The 21,102-nt window shown below is 32.6% G+C and overlaps 7 protein-coding genes and 1 non-coding gene across 12 annotated transcripts; 4 read left to right on the top strand and 4 right to left on the bottom strand.

The window, feature by feature from the left end:
- Window positions 1–1,619: 1,619 nt before the first annotated feature.
- Window positions 1,620–6,115, bottom strand: SA1 (stromal antigen). 2 transcript variants are annotated; one of them, XM_070638551.1, is made up of 7 exons: window positions 6,010–6,115; window positions 5,807–5,888; window positions 4,131–5,742; window positions 3,183–3,998; window positions 2,686–2,976; window positions 2,045–2,424; window positions 1,620–1,977 (listed from the first exon to the last, which is right to left on the bottom strand). In XM_070638551.1, the coding sequence occupies exons 2-7, from the start codon at window positions 5,863–5,865 to the stop codon at window positions 1,767–1,769; spliced, it is 3,369 nt and encodes a 1,122-aa protein (XP_070494652.1). In that variant the 5' UTR covers window positions 5,866–5,888; window positions 6,010–6,115; the 3' UTR covers window positions 1,620–1,766. The 2 variants fall into 2 exon arrangements, with proteins under 2 accessions (XP_070494652.1, XP_070494660.1); XM_070638559.1 differs by having other exon boundaries at window positions 5,807–5,884; window positions 6,009–6,106.
- A 277-nt stretch (window positions 6,116–6,392) lies between these two features.
- LOC139089177 (dnaJ homolog subfamily C member 11) lies at window positions 6,393–8,569 on the top strand. The gene is made up of 6 exons (XM_070638643.1): window positions 6,393–6,532; window positions 6,625–6,839; window positions 6,895–6,949; window positions 7,011–7,108; window positions 7,166–8,252; window positions 8,315–8,569. Exons 1-6 carry the CDS (start codon window positions 6,467–6,469, stop codon window positions 8,444–8,446), a joined length of 1,653 nt encoding a protein of 550 aa, XP_070494744.1. The 5' UTR covers window positions 6,393–6,466; the 3' UTR covers window positions 8,447–8,569.
- A 531-nt stretch (window positions 8,570–9,100) lies between these two features.
- On the top strand, window positions 9,101–9,321 carry LOC139089244 (small nucleolar RNA U3). The gene has a single exon (XR_011544280.1). It is a non-coding gene; the product is annotated as a small nucleolar RNA U3 (small nucleolar RNA).
- Window positions 9,322–9,434: 113 nt separating this feature from the next.
- On the bottom strand, window positions 9,435–10,556 carry LOC139089198 (leucine-rich repeat transmembrane neuronal protein 4-like). The gene has a single exon (XM_070638667.1). The coding sequence runs from the start codon at window positions 10,554–10,556 to the stop codon at window positions 9,474–9,476; it is 1,083 nt and encodes a 360-aa protein (XP_070494768.1). The 3' UTR covers window positions 9,435–9,473.
- Window positions 10,527–12,714, bottom strand: LOC139089187 (uncharacterized protein CG5098). Its single transcript, XM_070638655.1, has 2 exons — window positions 12,588–12,714; window positions 10,527–12,528 (listed from the first exon to the last, which is right to left on the bottom strand). The coding sequence occupies exons 1-2, from the start codon at window positions 12,615–12,617 to the stop codon at window positions 11,044–11,046; spliced, it is 1,515 nt and encodes a 504-aa protein (XP_070494756.1). The 5' UTR covers window positions 12,618–12,714; the 3' UTR covers window positions 10,527–11,043.
- A 450-nt stretch (window positions 12,715–13,164) lies between these two features.
- dUTPase (Deoxyuridine triphosphatase) lies at window positions 13,165–13,874 on the top strand. Its single transcript, XM_070638701.1, has 3 exons — window positions 13,165–13,336; window positions 13,406–13,716; window positions 13,776–13,874. The coding sequence occupies exons 1-3, from the start codon at window positions 13,233–13,235 to the stop codon at window positions 13,802–13,804; spliced, it is 444 nt and encodes a 147-aa protein (XP_070494802.1). The 5' UTR covers window positions 13,165–13,232; the 3' UTR covers window positions 13,805–13,874.
- A 174-nt stretch (window positions 13,875–14,048) lies between these two features.
- On the top strand, window positions 14,049–18,516 carry Marf (Mitochondrial assembly regulatory factor). Of its 4 annotated transcripts, XM_070638589.1 has the most exons (13): window positions 14,049–14,220; window positions 14,346–14,533; window positions 14,660–14,767; window positions 14,832–15,105; window positions 15,163–15,455; window positions 15,512–15,742; window positions 15,878–15,985; window positions 16,134–16,151; window positions 16,286–16,578; window positions 16,885–17,518; window positions 17,578–17,748; window positions 17,874–18,070; window positions 18,131–18,516. In XM_070638589.1, exons 4-13 carry the CDS (start codon window positions 14,907–14,909, stop codon window positions 18,330–18,332), a joined length of 2,346 nt encoding a protein of 781 aa, XP_070494690.1. In that variant the 5' UTR covers window positions 14,049–14,220; window positions 14,346–14,533; window positions 14,660–14,767; window positions 14,832–14,906; the 3' UTR covers window positions 18,333–18,516. The 4 variants fall into 4 exon arrangements, with proteins under 4 accessions (XP_070494690.1, XP_070494698.1, XP_070494681.1 ...); XM_070638597.1 differs by lacking the exon at window positions 14,660–14,767; XM_070638580.1 differs by having other exon boundaries at window positions 14,660–15,105.
- On the bottom strand, window positions 18,323–21,073 carry LOC139089163 (oocyte zinc finger protein XlCOF6-like). The gene is made up of 6 exons (XM_070638617.1): window positions 20,944–21,073; window positions 20,724–20,873; window positions 19,458–20,667; window positions 19,278–19,398; window positions 18,869–19,154; window positions 18,323–18,806 (listed from the first exon to the last, which is right to left on the bottom strand). The coding sequence occupies exons 1-6, from the start codon at window positions 20,989–20,991 to the stop codon at window positions 18,627–18,629; spliced, it is 1,995 nt and encodes a 664-aa protein (XP_070494718.1). The 5' UTR covers window positions 20,992–21,073; the 3' UTR covers window positions 18,323–18,626.
- Between the last annotated feature and the right edge of the window lie 29 nt (window positions 21,074–21,102).

Below are 21,102 nucleotides of genomic sequence, written 5' to 3'. Positions count from 1 at the left end.
AAAGCATTCAAATCCAACTACTTTCCCTGAGATTAAACCCGGGTCGTTAGCCGACACTCTGACCATTATACCATTGTTGCTGTTTCGCTTCAAATTCACGACTACTAAACAAACCTACATGACATTATATTGAGTTAGAACCGCAAAGGGTTGGTATGATTAAAACAGACAATTTTGTATAAATATTTTTTTCTATCAAATTCATGAAAATTATGTTTCGCTGCCTACTAAATTTTAGCAAATTTAACGAAATTTCAAAATTCAGAAATTGAAACTGTTGTACTGTTTTCTTATTAACTTCAAACGCTGTTGAAAGGTTTTTTCTCTCTAAATTTAAGGTTTAAATTTTTAGCTTGTGAGATTTAATTAAAAACTTAATATGTATTGTGTAACAATTCCTCGTAACTGATGGATAGCTAATGAATTTTTTAAATCCTAAAATCTTAATTTTTTTAATTCCCTAAAATTTTGCATTTAAAAATTAAGTACCTTAAGGATGTCATTGATCGTAATCGATCTAAACGATCAGCGAAGTAATTAAGTAAGGAGGTTAGATGACTTGTCAGCAGTCGTTGACACCAGAATTTTGTCAGTCAGTGGATGATTGGATTTTTCAATAAGTGCCTATTTGTAAAATTGTGAAAATTACTCACACTTAAACTAGATAGTGTACATTACCGTTACAGGAGCTGTGAAAAGTCTTTTAATAGCATTAATCTGATGGACCACAATTAAAAACTGTTGTATTGTTTTAAAATGTAATTTAAATAATTTGTATTGCTCTGATGATAATTTAAATGCTGTTATATCGTTTTTGAGCTCAAAATGATGATTAAATAGTTTTAAAGCTTAGAATGCTGCTGTAAATGCATCAAAACGTTATAAAATTTAAATTTTGAAGGCATTTTAAAAATTTTAAATATTTTTTTAAAATCTCAATTTCTTCCTAAATTATGAAAAAATCATGAAAACCACCATCTTAAAACTATCTCTCCCATCCAAAAAATATATAGAGCACTTACATCGCACATTACGAAAATTCATAACTACGCATATATATCTGTAATATGAGTGTCTGTAAGATTCTGTAAATAACATAAAAAAAGCAAGCAAGGAGGAGAAAAACAAGTTTTTCGTTCACTACAACTAGTGGGAAACTTGCTGCTTCCTTCCTTCCTTACTCCCCTTCCTTTCCAATAATAATCACAACACAATAGCTACCTATGCTGCAAGCAGATGTTCATATAAGAAAAACTCATTACAATAAAAATAGCGAAATTATGCTTTAAATTGCGTAGGGTCCTTACACAAAAGATTTCGAGTCGTAAAATAATCCTTAAGAAAGAGCGACGGAGAGAGTCGTGCAATGTGTGTGTGTAGTAATTGTACGTAACTTTAAAAAAAAATAAGGAGGGTTACTCGCTCAAGATTTTTCACGTATTATTCACCAACCTGGGGTGCTTCTTTTCATTACAACAAAAGAAAAATCGAGTTTCCCACGCTTCACAAGAACTCCTGAATGACTTAGGGTGGAAATTTGGCGTGTAGTGATGTAGCTTGGATTGAACACCTTGAGATTCTCAATTCTGTGGATGTATTACGTTATATAGATTGAACCATTTTGTGTAAATCTTCTTTATTTAAGGTTTTTTGTGCATTAAATCTCTTCAAATGATAATTAAATATAAAGTTCTTACTCTATTTGTTCTACACATAGTATAAGGATCTATTATTTAATTAAATATTATTATTAGTCGTACTTATTCTTAAATATCTAAATCAACATCATCTAACTCGCCTGACTGATTTTTCTTAGACTTTCGTCCACCATAAACTTTCTTATTAACCACAACTGGCGTAGCAGTCGTTTGATCATTCTCGCCGTGCAGCAACGAATTTCGATAATTATTGAATGGCTGCCAGTCATCATTTGATGCTACATTACTCATCGGTATTCTTCGTTCCAAGAAGTTCAATCTATTTTATTAAAATAATCAATAATTAATTAAATCAGCTTCAATATTCAGTCATTTAATCAACTTACACAACTTTCTTGTCCTGCTTCAACAACTTATTTGTAAATTCATTCAATATCTCCAAAAACAGCAAGTTCTGCGGTGGATTAATGTCATCAACAGTTGAATTTTGTACAGCAAATAAGATTCCAGCACGATGTAAAGCTGTGACTGCCTCTCGATTCTTTATTTGATCTAAACCAAACGTCAATGCAAATCTCTTGCCCAATTCTTTGAGATCCAAAAATTCTTGACTTGTTCGCGATATTTTGTCGGGTGCGCAATTATTTTGTAAATCCTCAAATGCTGTCTTTAAGGACATACACATGGTCATTGTACTGTTTGTTTTGGAATTTTCTCTTGTTTTTCCCAGTGTTGTTTTGATGATGTCACCGTAGTCATTGTAGAACTAAGAAAAATAATTAAGAAATTAACGGTCATTATTGATTTGAAAATTTAACGAAAATTCTGAAAAATTCAAATAAAAATTTAACGGATTTCAAAAATTTAAATGAACTGAACAGAAATGAACTGAAAGTTTTCTGAACGTTTTTTTCATTTCATCAATTTTTTAAGATTCGTTAAAAAATCAAATCCCACAATAAGCCATAGATACAACACCCATGACTCATTCTTGAACCCCTACCATAAAAAACACAACAGTACATACCTTAATGTAATATTTAAAGATGTCACAAGCAGCTGTAGTTGGCAAAATATTATATACAACAAGTTTACAGTATGCTGCAAGATGACTACGCTTCTTATGAAGTTCCTCAATTCTCGTCTCATCTTGTATTTCATCATAACGTGACGAAAAGACATACGTTTTGACAAAATTGATGAGCAAGTCTTTTTGCTCATCTGTCGGACGATATTCCATCATTTGTACATAACGATTTGCGTTCTTACCGAGATTTGCCGAGCAGATAACTAATAAATCACAAATTGATATATATGCCTGTGGATGTAAATAATAAGGAATTATTAGAAAAATGATTAATTGAATAGTTTGCAAATTTGGAAGCAAAATTGGCTGGGAACTGTTTGGTCTGTCAGACGATTTAGTTCTAGAGCTCAAAATAGTAAGAACAAATGCGCTCTAGTCAGCCACAAACCATATTCAAACATCCCAACATTATTATTAAGCAGTCACAAATTACTTACAGATTCTTGAATGGGTAAATCGGCAGATCTAATTAAATGATTACAAGCAGTCATGAATTTATCCAAATTACGCCGCAATTCTTCTGCCGTAAATGCAAGAGCTGATGACTCAAAGGACGATTCTAATGACGATATACCCCAACTTATTGAAAAGAAGCAAGATTCAATGCAGTAGATAACAGCTTCTGACGGAATGCTTTTCTCATGTGATGGATCATTCAAATATTCCTCAATGTCTTGGAACAGTGAATTAAACAAATTCCAAGGATTTAAATTATGACAAGAATAAAGAATTGAAACTTTTTTCAAACTGATGCAAACTTGATGAATTTCATCCTCATCAGGAATTTCTTCACCGGCAATAAGATTGCGCCAATCATCGATGGCTTCTTTATATCGATTGACACTTTCATCAATAATATTGGATCTTGCAACATCGCATTGTGTGTATATAGCACTGCCTTCCGTACACAAAAATTCAAGTGTTTTAGAACAAGCTTCCAAAACTTCACGATCTGTACTTATTGACATAATTAATGTAATTTTATCGAGTAGAAATTTCAGTGATGCTTCTTGTCTCAATGTTGTATACATTTCGAGATCAAAGTATTGAGGTATGCTTAACAAGTTTATAAGCTTTTCATTATCAGCACTGTACTTTTCCAATAAATATGGAAGAGTTTGAATGAAATGTTCAGTCAATTTCTGTTTGTCGTCTTGTAATTGCTTTATTTCCTTTGCTGTCGATGTCTTTTGACGGTTACTTCCACGTCCAACTGGTGGTTCCGATAAAGCGACTTGCTTCACTGCGCTTACCTTTAAGAGAATAAATAATTAAAATCAAACGGTTGCAGAAAATTCAAAACTGAAAACCATACAAATGTTTTGAGAAACTTTTGTAAGGTTTCACAATTTAAATTTCAAAAATCCGTTAGAAATTTAGCTCACCATAATTTCAATAAGCGTAGATTCCTGCTTGTTATCCATGACTTCCTCACTTTGACCAGGCTCTTCGAGCAGTAAATCTGTCATACATTCCCAATCTTTAATCATTGGATTACTTTCAATAAAGGAATCGACTAAATATGCTCCATGTTCATGAAGCTCCGATTCAATGAAAAATTGGACAAGATCTCGAATTAAGGGAGTATTTGGCAAGCGCTTCTTGCCACGCTTTGTGCTTGATTCAACTGATGGATCAATGAAGAATAACCGAACATTTAAAAACTCAGCAGCAGCTTGCGCAACACCACGATGTGAGGAATAAACCAATTCATAGACAATTTCACAGTCTTTGTCAGTAAGAATGTCCTGATGAATTTTTAAAATTTTAATTACAAGTCTGACAGCATGAACAGCAACTTCATATTCTTTATCAAGTGTCATAGCCACAATACGATCCTTGAATTTTGATGTAAAAAGTTCCAATTTTCCTTTTAATTCTTCGTTCTCATAAAGTGGCAATAATGCTTGCAAGCATCTCAAACGGACTTCGCCAACTTTGTCGTGGAGTGTCCATCCAATATACTTTAAGTACGAGTCATCAAGGAAATTGGCAGAGAACTTGTGCATCCAAATTCCAATTTCAATCATACAAATTGCTCGAATGTCAGGCAATGTGTCACGATAACGATGGACAAAAACAGACTTGAACAGATAAGTCAGCATGTTCTTAATCTCGTCCATATTCTCTTCCAATTCCTGTCGTTTTGTCATCAAACTTTCAAGACGTTCCTCAGAAACATCATGTGCACTTTTTAATCGTTCACTTTCATATTGACGTGCTGCATTATCCTGATTTATGGACACTAATAAAGCAACATCAACGAGTGCAGTCATTAATTTCATAGCAGCAAGTGTTGCTGTATGTCTAAATGCTCGTACTTGTGAATCAGACAATCCAGTGAGTAAGGAAATGACATTGTCCATAAGGAACTGATCATAAATTATTGAATACTGACATTGCTTGACGAGAGTCTGAATGAATTCACAGAAATGAGTTTTGAACTTCTTCCACTGCTGTCCTGCCATAATTAATGGATATTCTCCACTTTCTTCATCAAATTCTTCTGTCATTTTGCGAATTATGGATGTATGTTCCATTGAAATTTGCATTTCTGTTGTAATCTTTCCTTTACATCCACTGGCATTTATGAAAAATTGCATAAGTGATATCAATGCTGAATCTCTGTCTGTTTTATAGTTCTCAATCCATTCGTCTACAAATGTCGGTATTGTATTCTTTGAGTACCTTAATATCCAAAAAAGACTGTTTTCATCTGTTGTAATTTCTCGTTCTCTGATTATTCGCTCTTCTGGCGGTTCCTTCTCAACAACTTCTCGTTCCTTACGAATTCTTGGTGCTTTTGGCTCCTTTTCGACCTTTTCTTTTGGTAATTTTGGAAGTTTGCGTTTACGATTATTTGCTGCCGTAAAGAAGTCCTCATCATCTTCATCAATAATTGGTGGCTTTGTTGGAACTCCACCGCGAGCTCTTAATCTTGTCATACGCTGTCCCGAAGGTCCTGCACCTTCCAAATCATCATGTCCCTCATTCATGCTAAAATATTGAGTTTTCTTCTTAATTAGTGTGCTTCTTTAATTGAATTAATAGTAAATCTTACTATAATGAATATTCCATAGGAATTTCATCCATACGAATGCGCTTGCCGCGACTTATCATTTCTGCTGGATTTTTGTTTTTTCCTGTAAGAAAAAAATCAAAACATAAACAAACGAAAGTTGAAAATTTATTTTTATGAATTAAAGTCTGAAATTCATGTTTTTAAAAGTCACAAATATGATGACTTGTTGAATTTTCACTTACTTTACACGACTTCACTAGATTAATTATGTTATGTGACGAATTAACCGGATAAAATAAATAAATTGTGCAGAAAAATTGTTTTCTTGTTTACTGCTTTATATTGACTTTGAACTTCCGCACCAATTTTAACATTTTTTTTTACGTTTTCAAACACAGTGTGCTTTTGTTCGCATTTTGTCTGCCTGTCAGATTGTTGTTTTTGAAATATTTTTGATCGTTAAATTTTTAAAATTTTTATTGTTCATTGATTTTTTTAAATTTTTTGTTCATTTAAGATTTCTGGTTTGGATTCTTCTTGATTATTTACTTTGGACAATACACACAGAATAATGCGCTTCCGTACCACGATTCTATGCAAACATTTGAACTAAATCTGTTCCGTAGCCAACTTCAGGCTGAATTTTAATCACAAATTATATTTTCAAAAAGTGTGTGAATTAAATTAAATACCTTTAGGATGGATGATCCAGAGATTTTAGAAATCGAAGACGATTATTACGCGTTCCTGAATATCCCAAGAGATGTAAGTACTTAATTTGGTTCCTATTTCATAATGAAAATCACATATTTCACAATACTCATGGATTATTTTATCTCAAATTTTTCAAAATACAGGCAACAATTGAGCAAATAAACAGCGCATATAAGAATCTATCAAGAATTTATCATCCTGACAAGCACCTAAATCCAGAAGCGAAGAAAAATGCAGAAATTATATTTAATAAGCTGAAAACGGCACATGAAGTGCTCACTAATCCAGAGAAACGAAATATATATGATTTATTAGGAATAAAAGGTTTACAGGCGGAAGGATGGGAACTGATTCATAGGTAATAATAGTACATCTTATAAGAATGTCAGTTTCATTGATCCAATCAATTTTAGGAAAGCATCACCGAATGAAATTCGAGAGGAATATGAGAGACTTCAACGAGAAAAAGTAATGGCATTGATTCTATTGAAATGTCTTATGCAATAATTTTTTTTTCTTCATATCATAGGAGGAACGACGGCTTCAACAGCTGACAAATGCTAAAGGAAACATTACACTTAACATTAACTGTACAGATATCTTTAATTCATATGAAACTGATTATGAGTAAGTTATGCCGCAGATTCATACCTAACTGGATCTTGATAATATTACTCTTTTCAGTGAGCCTAGCTTATTATCAAGCATTGAGATATCGGGTATGAGCATGTTCCAGTCAATTGAAGTTCCTTTAGCTGAAAGCAATACAGCAATTTTGTCTGGAAATTTGAATGTCTCAAACGGACAAGGCAATGGACGGTTTAATTTAACAGCCAGAAGAATTCTAAGTTCTAAAGGATGGATAGAATTAGATATGGGTGCAGGCAACGGAGTGACATTTGGTGGAAAAGGATTGAGAAATTTTGGGAAGCGATTCTTTGTGAACGGTTCATTAAACATGAGTGTGCGTCAAAATGGCATAGTGCCATCACTTGTAGGTTCCTTAGCAGTTCAATTAGATCGACATACAATAGGCTATTTAACATATACAGTAGCTGGCTTATCAACATCCTTATCGACAATAGTTGAAAGAAATTCAGAGAAAAATTACGTCAATTTGACATTTTCGTTAGGTCTGCCTCATTCCTTTATTGGATGTAACTATATTCGTAGATTTACTGATCATGAAGCAAAAGTCAAATTATCGGGTAGAATTGGAACTTTTGGATTCCTTACTGAATATGGTGTAGAGAAAAAAGTCAGTAAATACTCATCAGTTCATGCATCTGTAATGATTGGCGTACCCAGCGGTATTGCCCTCAAAATTCGTTTCATTCGATCAACACAATCGTACAACTTTATGATTCAGCTTAGTGAAGAAATCATCCCAGCAGCTATATTTTATGCAACAACCGTACCCATTGTATCTTATTTCATTCTAAAGAAATGCATACTGGAACCAATGCAAGCAGAGCAACACAAAAAAGTAGTCGAAAAGAAAAAGGAAGTAAATGAGGAGAAACTGCAGCAAAAGAAAAAAGAAGCACAAGTGGAAGTGTCATTAATGGCAGCACAATATGACCGAATTTGTATAGAGGAAGAGTCCAAAAATGGACTAATCATATTATATGCCTTTTATGGAATATTTGATGATGACAATATTGCAATTGACGAGCTAGTCCAAGAAGACGATTCCACATTTATTGATGTTAAAATTCCATTACAATGTCTTACAAAAGACAGCGAAATTTTAGTTCATACCACATTTAAGGTACGTCCTTAATCTTATTAGATTCTTATGTCCAATATTAATTCTTGTTGTTTCCATTTCAGTACGAGCTTCCAGGATTTTATGATCCAGCCATTGGCGAAGATAAAGTACTTAAAGTTCAATATAAATTTAAGAATATTGTCAGTACAGTCACACTAAACGAAAAGGAAGAGATCAAACTGCCACTGAAATAATCCATAAACCAAAAAAATATTCATCATTGTTGTCTGTCCTGCATAGAGAAGTTGTTATTACATTCAGAATGTAGAATGGATGGTGTTAAAATAAATAAATAAATTTTATAATGTAGACTTAAAGAGATGTTCTTATTACTTCATTCACACATGGTATTGTTGGCAGCTATAGCTGTTCCAGATTCCAATTTGTTCCTTAATGTTGACTTTTTTGGTTTTCACGTGTTTTGTGTCTATAAAAAGACTTATTTGGAAATAAACATGATTTGAGTGAATTTTGAGCTCAATTAGCAAATTAGGAACTAGAAGCAGTTATCATCCATTAAGCCACAGATTACAAAGCATGCCAATCAAAGATCAATGTAGAAATTGACATAAAATGAGACTTGAACCTTCAAACTTTTAAGAATTTCATTCAAAAAATCATTTATTTTTACTACTTTTTCAGTGCCAATGCATCGGAACTGACTGGAACTAAGTCACATACATCAACTACTATCAAAAATCTATACATTCCTACACAAGATAACAAAAAAAGAAGAAAAAGAAAAATTTCCAATCATTTCCATACAAATTCAATTTTTCCCCCATATACTTCACAAGCGTTCGCAGAAATGACTAATATAAGACATGATCAAAATCATATGAAACTTTAAGACTGTGCTTCAGAGGATCATTTCTGTAGTAAGTCTTCATACCTTATCGTTTCTAACCGAAACCTTAACAAGCCATGATGAGGAGTTGTGGCGTTTTTTCCTGAGCGTGAAGCCGGCATGAGAACTGGATATTATTTCGGTACTCATTGCTATTGATGATCGTTCACATTCTATTAATTTATTAGTAGAATGGGAGGGAAAGAACGCTCTCTGAGTGGTCTTACTATTAAATTACATAAATAAATATCTAGCTTGAAAATAAGAACTTCTTGTTCCTTAAAGCTTCCTTTAATCTCACAAAACATTATCTTCGACAGTGAATACACGAAACCTTAATCTTTTAAGTATGTCCATTTTTATTACGTGTAAATTTACAATTCATTATTTTGTCCATGACGTTTGTTCCTATTTGAGTTCTCAAGACAGACAGCAAACTTCTCGATAATCTCATTCAGCGTACCTTTATGGACATCATCAGCACAGTCGTTTCCTTTAGCCTCAACTAATGTCAATTTTGGAAGTTTGTCAAAGAAGTGCTTACCAATGTCATAAATTGAGCAGTCATTGATGCGGAGTTCCTCAAGTTCTGAATTCTTGCTGAGCATCTCACCGTCGAGTGATGACAGCTTGTTATGGGAAATGTCCAGGAACTTCAATCTCTTTAAACTTTTGAAGGTTCCAGGTGCGAATTTCTTGATGTTAGTTCCAGATAGATTTAATGTCTCGAGATACATGACGAAATCGAAGAAACGGACATCGATGGATGACAGCAAGTTGTTGGACATGTCGAGGAATGTAAGGTCGAAAAGATCATTTAAGGCATTGTAAGGAACAGTCTTGAGTCGATTATTTTTGAGATTTAATTTCCTGAGCTTCTTAATTGGCTTAAGTAACTTCCTCGGCAGTGAATCAAGTTGATTGTAGCTCAAATCCAGTTCCATCAAGTTCTTTGTCTGTCCAAAAGCATTTTCATGGACTTTGCTGATCTCATTCTTGCTTAAATCTAGAATCACCAAGTCACGGCAGATGAAGAAGGTGTCATGAAGGATTTCCTTAATATGATTGTTATTAAGTGTCATGTAGACAATTGGGTAGCAGTTATAGACATAATCAAGTGTATGGATGTTGACATTTCTTATATCCAAATTCTCTAAATTCACATAATATGTGAAAATGTCAAGTGATGGAAGGAATGCAATGTTTGAGGGAGGAACAATCTCCAAATACCTTACATCCTCATTTGTCTTCTTTTCCATCTGCTTGCCCGTAAATCTGACGTGTTGACTTTCATCCTTTAGATAAACACTTGGACATCTTGCTACATATCCACGCTTATCGTCCATAAAATATTCACAAATTGTGTCTTTACGATCGCCTTCATCGACATGACAGTAGCTGATTGACAGCAATGAAACTTCCAGAAATAATGCACAAAATATTTTATTCCATATCATTTTTAATACTTCTTACGATTCTTTACCACGTCAAGCTTAATACTAACTTACTGGACTAAAATCAACTTACTAAATACATGCTGTGATGGGGTTAATTCGTAAATGATGTCCCTCATTGGATTTTTTAGATAATTAATCTAATTTGTCACATAATCTTTAAAGCAAAGCCTGCTATCCCATAGATTACCCTCCATTACCCCCCATATGACAGACATCACTTGCGAATGATCCCCTCAGATAATGAAAATTTATCAAAAAATGATAAAAAATTAAATTCAAACGATTGACAATGTCTAGAATAACTTAAGAATGATAAGATTACATGGGAGTCGTTCATAAATGACATCCATCAAAAAACTGATGGATTGACCCCTCAAGCTAATCATAATTCGATAATTTTCTTGTCTTATGTCACACAGACATTCCATCCAAAATTATACATGCGTTACAGAATCTACAATTAATCCTTTTATTCATCCTTAGTGTCTCATGTGCTGTGCAGATCACAAAATGTCTTAAAGTCTTCACACAATTTCCAGGATTTACTTGCACACACAATGTGAGCTTCCTTCAGACATCCACGTGTTAAGCATGCAATCATGGCACCATTCTTCTGACAATATTCACAACGATGTCGTGTACTTTGCCAAACAGCTGCTTCTAATCCAATTATTTTAGTTCCTATGATGTGAGTTCCTGGCGACCAAACGATGCAATCTTCATGGAACCAAATCTCGTAATTATTCTCATCGACTGCTGTCATGCCTGTAAATACTTCTTCGCTGATTTCAGGACCGTTTACAGCTGTTGGACTAGTTACTTTTTTAGGTATTACTTCTGCCTTCTTCTTCTTTTTTGGTGTATTTACAGGTGATTTAATTGGTATGAATTTGTCGCGATTGCTTTGACGGAAAATATCATTTGCTGGATCTTCTAGACATAGTGAATATTCTTCAGACTTTTTACTGATTATGTATGGACCGAAAAGATCACCAAGCTTATTCTTGTGAGGACCGAGCTTGCAAAATACACAAATCCATGTTGTATCTCTTTTATCAGCATCATATTTATTGCTTAATGTGCTAACATGAAGTCCTCGAATGTGCTGTCGATGTTTTTCCATAGTCACTGGCTTCTTTGCCTTACTTGATGGCTTGTCTGTATCATCATCGCCATTTGATGTTTGATTGACCACTGTAAATGACCCGTCCTTTTGAATCTGAACATATGGAGCTGCATCAATCTTGACTTTAGACCTTCCACCGTTCTCTTTAGATTTTTGTGCCTTTTTGGAATCTTGTTTGTCAACTTTGTTCTTATCGCCGCCTTTTGATTTTCCTGATTTGTCATTTTTCTTGTCTTTTGATTTATTTCCATTTACATTTTTCCTCTTATTAGCTCCTGCGTCAGATCTTTTCCTTTTAATGGGCTTTGGCTTTGCTGGAGTTGGCTTATCTTTTGGAATGTCTTCTACTGACGTTGACTCTGTTGTGACTTGTTCTTTGACATTTGATTCTGGGGCATCAGCAAAAAGTTCTTCCAAACTTTTTTCTACATCATTTATAACATTGTCTTCCTGTTCCTCGGTACTTTTATCAGCTTCCGCTGGTTTTTCTTCATTTGTGATGTTTGAGACCATTTTAGCTATTTTCTCGATTGTTTCGCAATCTGATTCGGGTTTTGAGACTTCTGAATTAACTGAGATTACTGACTCGCTTGATACTTTATTAGTTAATTCTAGATCTATGTCCATTGGCTCATTGTCGCTAATGCTTGTGTCCATAAGGGATGTTGAGACTTTTTTCGGCTTTCGTTTTCGTCTGTTTTTACTTCCACTTCCATCACTTGGTGATTTTATATTATCTCCTCCTGATTTTGGTGAACAGTGTGTCGAACTTGGTGGTGTTTGACTTGGCTGGCTTGCTGGAATTAGATCCGACGAACTTGTTTTTGTCAAATCAATTGTTGCTTTCTGAATTTATTAAAAATTTCATTAGAAATAAGCCTTATTTTACAGGAATAATATCTTACCGAGAGATCTTCCGGATCATTGCTTGACATATTTGATTATTAGCTTGTTATTCTCCTTAAAATGTAGTTAAATTCACAATTTTTCAATTTAATAATTTTTTCTTTTGAGAAATATTTTTTTTTGTCGGTAAACAAAATGTAAAATTTTAATTTTTGACATGTAGATGTCGCTTGGTACACTTAAGTTGATGTGAGAAATGTGTTTGACTTATTGTATTGGTTAAAATTATACTGCATTATTTAAATACTTATTTATTAACAATTTTTACAAATTTTCAACGATTATTGAGTTTTTGAATTTTATTTTGAAAAATAATTTTAAGTTCGAAAAAATTTGGAAAGAAATTTAAATTTTTGAAAACCGTTAAATTTTAATTAAAATTACCATCACCTTAAACCTGCATATTAAAAATACCTTAAATAAGCATACTCATAAACCATAAATTTATATAACCTAAACCATAAATTTATTAATCAGCAACCGGTCATTGAAAAATAACCGTCTTGTTGCAAAAAAATTTGAATGGTCAATATCGAAAAATATTTTTTAGCGGGAAACTCATTTCGCAATTCAAAATCGCGCGCTCTGCAGCAGAATTCAGATCTGTCAATATTCTCAAAAAATTATTAATTACACTATTTAAAATGCCTGCTGAAGCTCAACCAGTATTACGTTTTGCAAAGCTCTCTGAGAATGGATTAGCTCCATTAAAAGGATCAGAAAAAGCTGCAGGATTTGACTTAAGAAGGTAAATTTTAAAATTTTAACTCTCCTTTGTACAGTTAATCCTTAATTAATGTATAAATTCATTCATTAGTGCATATGATTGCGTTGTTCCTGCTCGTGGAAAGTTTGTTGTCAAAACCGACATCCAAGTTGAACTTCCAGAAGGCTGTTATGGCCGAATTGCACCTCGTTCTGGATTAGCTGCAAAGAACTTTATTGATGTTGGTGCTGGAGTCGTAGATGAAGATTACAGAGGAAATTTAGGTGTTGTCATGTTTAATCACTCCGATGTTGATTTTGTTGTCGCCAGAGGCGATCGTGTTGCTCAATTGATCTGTGAACGTATTTACTATCCAACATTGGAAGAAAGTCCATCACTTAATAATACAGAACGCGGTGAAGGTAAGTCAAGAATGATTAATTCATTTTGAACATATTATTAATGATTTATTTTTGTACAGGTGGATTCGGAAGTACTGGAACCAATTAAATTATAATTTATAATACATGTATTGATCTCTCATTTAATTCATTAATAAAGTTCTTGTAAAAAGATTTAATATCTTATCTAATCACTTAAGTGAATCATTTGAAATTAATAATATAACTAATGATATCCGTGAATCATTTCCTAATAAACCTGCAATTCTGGAAAAAGAAGAAATCAAAAATCCGTTTTTAACGGTTTTCAAAAATTTGAATTTGCGAAGAAAAAAAATTTTTAGACGCACTCCGCGATTATCCCCATTTAAATAAAAATCAGAATAAAAATAATTAAATACGCGTAATTTACAAAGTTCTATTTGTGGAAATTGCGATACAACGCTTAACATTTGATCATTAAAACGTTAATTAATAAGTAGAGTCGTGACGAAGTGAAATTAAAGAGATAAATTAATTTAAAGTGTAAGTTACATCATTGCTAAAAAATGTATGGTTTATCACACAAAAAATTATACGTAACCAAAAAGATTAGAATTGCATAAAGATAGATAGTATAATTAACAAATGTTTATATCAATATATTCCAGAACATTAAATTAGCCGAATTGTGACTGAATAAACAAGGATTTAAGTAAATTTTCAACAAAAACAAAACAAATAAAAAAAGATTTTTTAAGTTGCATTAACTAACAAGAGTTTTATGCTTAATATACAAATGTGATAAGATATTTTGTGATTATAGTCAACAGTGATGAGTACAGAAAGTCCGAAAAAGGTATTGTAATGAATTTTATCGATTTTTCATCCATTTTTTTAAAATTGCACTTGATTTTTATTAGCAATCACATGCTTAATTATACATTTATCTTATTATTTTTTGTGTTTATTAATATATTTTCAGTTCTGACATCATTATATTATATTGGTTTCTCAAACATCGCACTGGATTTTCTTTCTTAAGAGCTATTATTATTGCTTTTTCATTTACATATTTTTTAAATTTAGAAAAGTATTTTTGTTGCTAATTTTCCGACGATAGAACAAGTGAAATATTGATTGAGAAAATATTTCAGAAACCTTAATTATTGAATCAATCACAACCCTCTTCTTATCCCATCCACAAAAACAACCGAATTATATTATAACGAATGGCTGCATATTTAAATCGCGGTATGTCGATGATTTCTGGAAATGGGTACGGTGATTCATTAATGGATCCGACATCACGACGGGAACATCATCATGTTAATTCACCATTGCAGATCTTCGTAAAAGCAAAGAAGAATATTAATGATATTTTTGGTGATATTAGCGATTATGTCGTCGAATCCACAAATTTTATTGAAGGTAAGCATAGATAATCATTTATTGCCATGACCCAACTTAATTTTATGTCATTTTAAGTTCTTTCACAAGGTCATATTGACATCGTCGATAAAGCTGAAACAGAGACATTTAGGGGATTTGTATTCAAAATTAATAACATTCGGGAAGTACTGGCTCGTGATCATATGAAAGTTGCATTTTTTGGACGCACTTCAAATGGAAAAAGTTCCGTTATCAATGCTATGTTAAGAGATAAAATATTGCCTAGTGGAATAGGTCATACAACAAATTGCTTTTGTCAGGTAGAGGGTATTGATGGACATGATGCTTATATGATGCGAGAAGGATCAGAGGAAAAACTTAATGTTACTGTAAGTTATAAATGTTATTTACTTTAAGATATTAATAAATTTTTTACATTTTCTAGTCGATTAAGCAGCTCGCAAATGCACTGTGTCAGGAGAAACTTAGCGAGAGTTCCTTATTGCGCATTTTTTGGCCTCGCGAGAGGTGCAGTTTATTACGCGACGATGTTGTTTTTGTTGATTCACCCGGCGTTGATGTTTCACAAAATTTGAATGATTGGATTGACAATCATTGCTTGAACGCCGATGTTTTTGTTTTGGTACTCAATGCTGAATCTACTATGACGTTGGCTGTAAGTTTTAAAATTTAACGGTTTAAATATTTTTGAAACACTCAGAATTTTTTGGATTTCAAATATTTTTTGACCGTTATAATTTGAATATTTTGTGGCCGTTAATTTTTAATATCGATTTTATGCTTTATTCAGGAAAAATCATTCTTCCACGAAGTATCGGGGAAAATATCGAAACCAAACATTTTTATTCTAAATAATCGTTGGGATGCGTCCGCTTCAGAGCCAGAATTTCAAGAATCTGTAAGTAAATTTTAAACTTTATAACATGACATTCAATTACCATTAAATATTATGTATTTTCCTTCATTTTTTCATTTTTCTGTTGATAAATCTGTATAATGTAATTGTATTATTTGTAAATGAACGCATATCCTAAACATTTCCAAAGAAGGATGCGTTAGAGAAGGTAATGAATGCTTGTTGCTTAATGTCCTTACATGTCATTCCCTCACATTTACTTCTTGCCAAATTGTGTGCTGTGCTTGCTATTCACTTAATATCAACATTCTAATAAGAATTCTATTTTCATTTATTTTGCAGGTAAAGGCACAACATCAAGAACGTTGCATTGACTTCCTTGTAAAGGAATTAAAAGTTAGTACAGTAAAGGAAGCAGAAGAGAGAGTTTTCTTTGTATCAGCAAGGGAAACATTACAAGGGAGATTGCAGGAAGCAAATGGATTACCAGCTCATACAGGAGCATTAGCTGAAGGATTCCAAAGTCGTTATTTTGAGTTTCAAGATTTTGAGAGAAAATTCGAAGAGTGCATTAGTAAAACTGCTGTTAAAACTAAATTCGAGCAACACAGCTCTAGAGGAAAGACGATCGCAAAGTAAGTGCTAATTTATTTATTCAACTTGTTTTTGTTTACTTGCGATTTTATCATGCAGAATAGAGGTTGCAAACTTTTTAAGTCGTCAATTTTGAATTTCTTTAAATTCTTGACGAAACCGTTAAATTTGAATTTTTTCAAAATTTTGACTGAAACGGTTATTTTGAAATTTTAAATTTTTGACAACCGTTAATTTTGAATTTTTCAAATTTTTGAAAACCGTTATTTTGAATTTTTCAAACTTTTGATAACCGTTAATTTTGAATTTTTGATAAAAATTGTTAATTAATAATTTTTTATTTTTAGTGATATGCGCTTAATGTTGGACAATATATTTGAAAGAGTAAATGATCTGAGAAATCAAAAATTGGAACAAAAGAAATTTTTAACTGATCGAATAAGTACAACGGAGACACAATTGATGGTAGTCACGAGAGAAATGAAAATGAAAATCCATAATATGGTCGAAGAAGTTGAGCAGAAAGTATCAAAAGCATTAAATGAAGAAATTTGGCGCTTAAATGTTCTTGTTGATGAATTTAATCTTCCATTTCACACTGATGCTCTTGTCTTGAATGTCTATAAGAAGGAAATGAATGCATATGTTGAGTCTGGTCTTGGATCAAATTTGAGAGCAAGATTATCGACAGCATTAGCAATGAATATTGAGACAGCACAAAGAGAAATGACTGACAGAATGACAGCCTTAGTCACCAAAGAAAAGCTCAAAGAACAAACAACTCACATCATTACAGCTAGAAGTCAGCCATTTGAAATGCTCTACACACTTAATTGTCAAAATTTGTGCAGCGATTTTCAGGAAGATTTAGAATTCAGGTTCTCGTGGGGTATTACGTCACTCATACATCGATTCAATGCTAAACGGGCAGCTTCAAAAGGTGGAAAACCTATCAAATATCGTAACAATGGAAATTTGAACGTAAGCTTCTCATATTTATTTTGAGAATGCCAATTTAATTATATTCTCATTTTATATAGTCATCAAATCATCCCATCACACCGAGTGCAGATCTTAATTCACCAATGACATTACTGCCACAATTTGGTAATGAATTTTCAACAGAGGAGCAATTGTCGTTAATATCGAGAATTGCAGCAGCATCAATTGGATCACAAGGAACTGTTGGAGGTCTAGTCATCGCAGGAATTGTAAGTTATGATTATATTTCAATCGGTTATGTTTTAACGGCTTTTCATGATTTGAATTTGTTTGAATATTATTTAACCGTTATATTTTTCAAATCAAAATTATAATTATTTAATCTTTCTCGTAGCTCTTTAAGACAATCGGATGGCGAGTACTGGTAGCTATTGGTGGAATTTACATGTCTGTGTATGCTTACGAACGTTTGTCATGGACAAATAAAGCAAAGGAGAGGAAATTCAAGGATCAATATGTAAAGCATGCAACGAGAAAATTGAAGCTTATCGTTGACTTAACATCAGCCAATTGCAGCCATCAAGTCCAACAGTAAGTTCTTCATCATTTAAATATCATTATTAGCTGATTAATCATAATTTTATTTTGCAGAGAACTTTCAAGCACATTCGCAAGATTATGTCGTGTCGTTGACAATGCACAGAGCGAGATGAACAGTGAACTTACAGAAATTGAAGGATCTCTCAACGTCCTCGAAGTAAATCAGAAGCAAATAAAGCTGTTGAGAAATAAAGCAACATTTATTACTAACAAATTAGACACGTTTGAGAATAATTACATAAAATCAAATTGAATTAATAATCCATAAAAATCCTTTATTTGAATGTCTGAACCAGAAGTTAAATTCTTAGTTGCATGTTATGATTGATGTATTTAGAAACAATTTGTGGAAATAATGGAATGAAGGAAAAAAGATTGTTTTTAGTATTTTTATCACTCAACCAACGAGTACCAATACTTTTTATTTTGATGAAATTCGTTAATAATTCATTCATTTTGAAATGAAATTTCTTTTATTTGAATATTTATAGATTCATTCAGTAATAAAAAGAAAAATAATATGAATAAAATAATAAATCAAGTGATTTTAAGTGGGAATTGCATGGAAGGTCATTGTGTGAAATTTTAAATCTTTCAACAATCGGAAGGATTCTGGACATTTATCGCATTCGTATACATTTTCACCTATATGTACTTTTGCTAAATGTTTAACTAAATCGCCTTTCTGTGAATACTGAGATGAACAATATTTGCAGCCGTACGGTTTCTGAAATTTTGGAAAATTTTCATTAATTATAGACCAAATTTCAATAATTTAAGTTCCTTTACCTCTTTTGTATGTGATCGCTCATGATTCTCTTGTGCCCAACGTGATGCAAATCGCTTCTCACAGAAACCGCAAGGAAAGTTTCGAGGTAATGTACCATTGTGTCGTTTTAAATGAGTTTTTAATGTCTCTGGCTTTTCGAAGCACTTTTGACAGATTGAACACTGGTTTATAGTACGATTAAGATGGAATGCATAATGATGCTTGAATCTATTGTAGACACTGAAACTCTTGGGACACAAATCACATTTGTATTTGCAGGAATTTGTATGGCTCTCAACGTGAAATCTAAAAATTTAATTATTTTGACCGTTATTTTTCAAATTCAAATCTGATTATTACTCAATTCAAATAAATTTTGACCGTTATTTTTTCAAATTTATTTAAACCGTTAAATTTTCAATTACGTACCTAAATGCAACGAGTGACTTGTAGACTTTGTTTGGACAATGTGGACATTTTAGTATCTGTCGATGATCAATTCGAATATGCTTATTCAATAAACATACTGTTCTGAAACTCTGGCCGCATTCTGTAATGAGAAAAATATTATTTAATTAAAACCTTAAAAATAATCACCAATTAAATTACCTGGACATAAATGAGTTTGGTCGGAATTTTTGTGGTTTTGTATATGCATTAAGAACTTTAAGCCATAAGCATAACATCGACCACATTCACGACATTTGTACCGATTTTTTGTTGCATGAAACTCTTTTGTGTGGTCAAGAAGATGCTGATAACCAGTTACTGGCTTGTAGCATAATACGCAGGGAGTGGTTGTAAATTCAACATCATTTCTATGAGTCTCTAAATGATTTAACAGTTCATTCCGTTCTCCAAACTGTTCACGACAAATTGTACAGACTAAAATTTCTTTTGACTGATCCAAATTCTCAACAATATCAGAATGAGCGAAATGATGGAGATCACGTTCCTTTTTATTTTGACACACGACATCACATGAGCTGCACAGGAAGTCATCAACTGATTTAAGATGTACTCGCTGCATATGTAAACTAATCTTAGCTTTAACTTTACTTGTAAATTTGCATTTATCGCAGTATAGAATGTTTGGATCTAAGAGTTTGTGCTTGTTGGCAAGATGCTTTCTTAAATTCTGTTGACTGACACATGTTACAGCACAATACCGACACTGGTATGTCTTCTCTGCGATACCAAAGTGAACTGTCTTAATATGAGTTTCGAGCTTGCTTTTTTGATTTGATGAGAAGGAACAATGTGCACAAAAGTACGATATAAGATCACAATCGATTCCATGAACAGTTCTGATATGAAAATTCATATCCTTTGTAGCATAGAATCGTGAAAAACAGAAGGAACATCCCATATTGCGAGTTAATTTGATCTCTAATTCTTGTTCATATTCTACTGGATGACAAGTTGCTTCATGCCGTCGTAATGTATGATATCCTTTATATTGCTGTGTACACCATCGACATGTTCTGATTCTCTTTGAGTAATCCCTTGTCACAGAAGATTTAGGCTTTCGTCCTCGTTTTGTTTTTTGTGGCTTATGCTCGAACGAGTCATAATCTTCATTATCTGACTCACCAAAGTCAGTTCCACCCTCTGTTTTTAATTCTGTCTGTACAAAAATGTTACTATTTTCATTATCAAAGAAATTTGAGTTGTCTTCATCATCTTCCTGATCAAAAACTTCCTTCTTTATTGTTGCAAAAACATCAGTTTCAAAGTTGAAATTTTCATCATTAAATAATGCCAATGTTCTCAAATTATATGCTTCATGTACAATATTTAAGCACGATTTACAAATTCCCTGTGTAAATAAATCATTAATAACGTTAACAAGTCTAATTAAGCCGATTAACTTACATTTGGTTTATTGTCTGATCTATCGAGTTTTATCAAGCAAATACTCGTAACTAAAGTGGCTATTTGCATTCCATTGTGACTATTCCACAAGTTTTCGAGCTGTGTGCTCATTTTCAGACATAGTCGGCACAAATTTTCCATTGGTTTTCGCTTAATTAATAAATTTTCACATAGATTTAAAATCTTTTATTGATTTCCCTTTAAAATTTTCATAACTTACTACAGAGACATGGATATTCTGTGATTTTTCTGCAGGACTCTCATCCATACTCTCTATTTTTGTTAGAGAGTTACAGCTTTAATTATGACTGACTGTGTATTAGTTAAATTAAGATTTTCTTAATTTTTAGATAATTTTTTACACTTTTTGTTTATATTT

The sequence above is a fragment of the Chironomus tepperi genome, unplaced genomic scaffold (assembly GCF_022539635.2).
Source record: "Chironomus tepperi strain 1889 unplaced genomic scaffold, CSIRO-AGI_Ctep_v1 contig_12, whole genome shotgun sequence".
Lineage (NCBI taxonomy): Eukaryota > Metazoa > Arthropoda > Insecta > Diptera > Chironomidae > Chironomus > Chironomus tepperi.
This window is presented reverse-complemented; position numbering and strand designations above follow the sequence as displayed.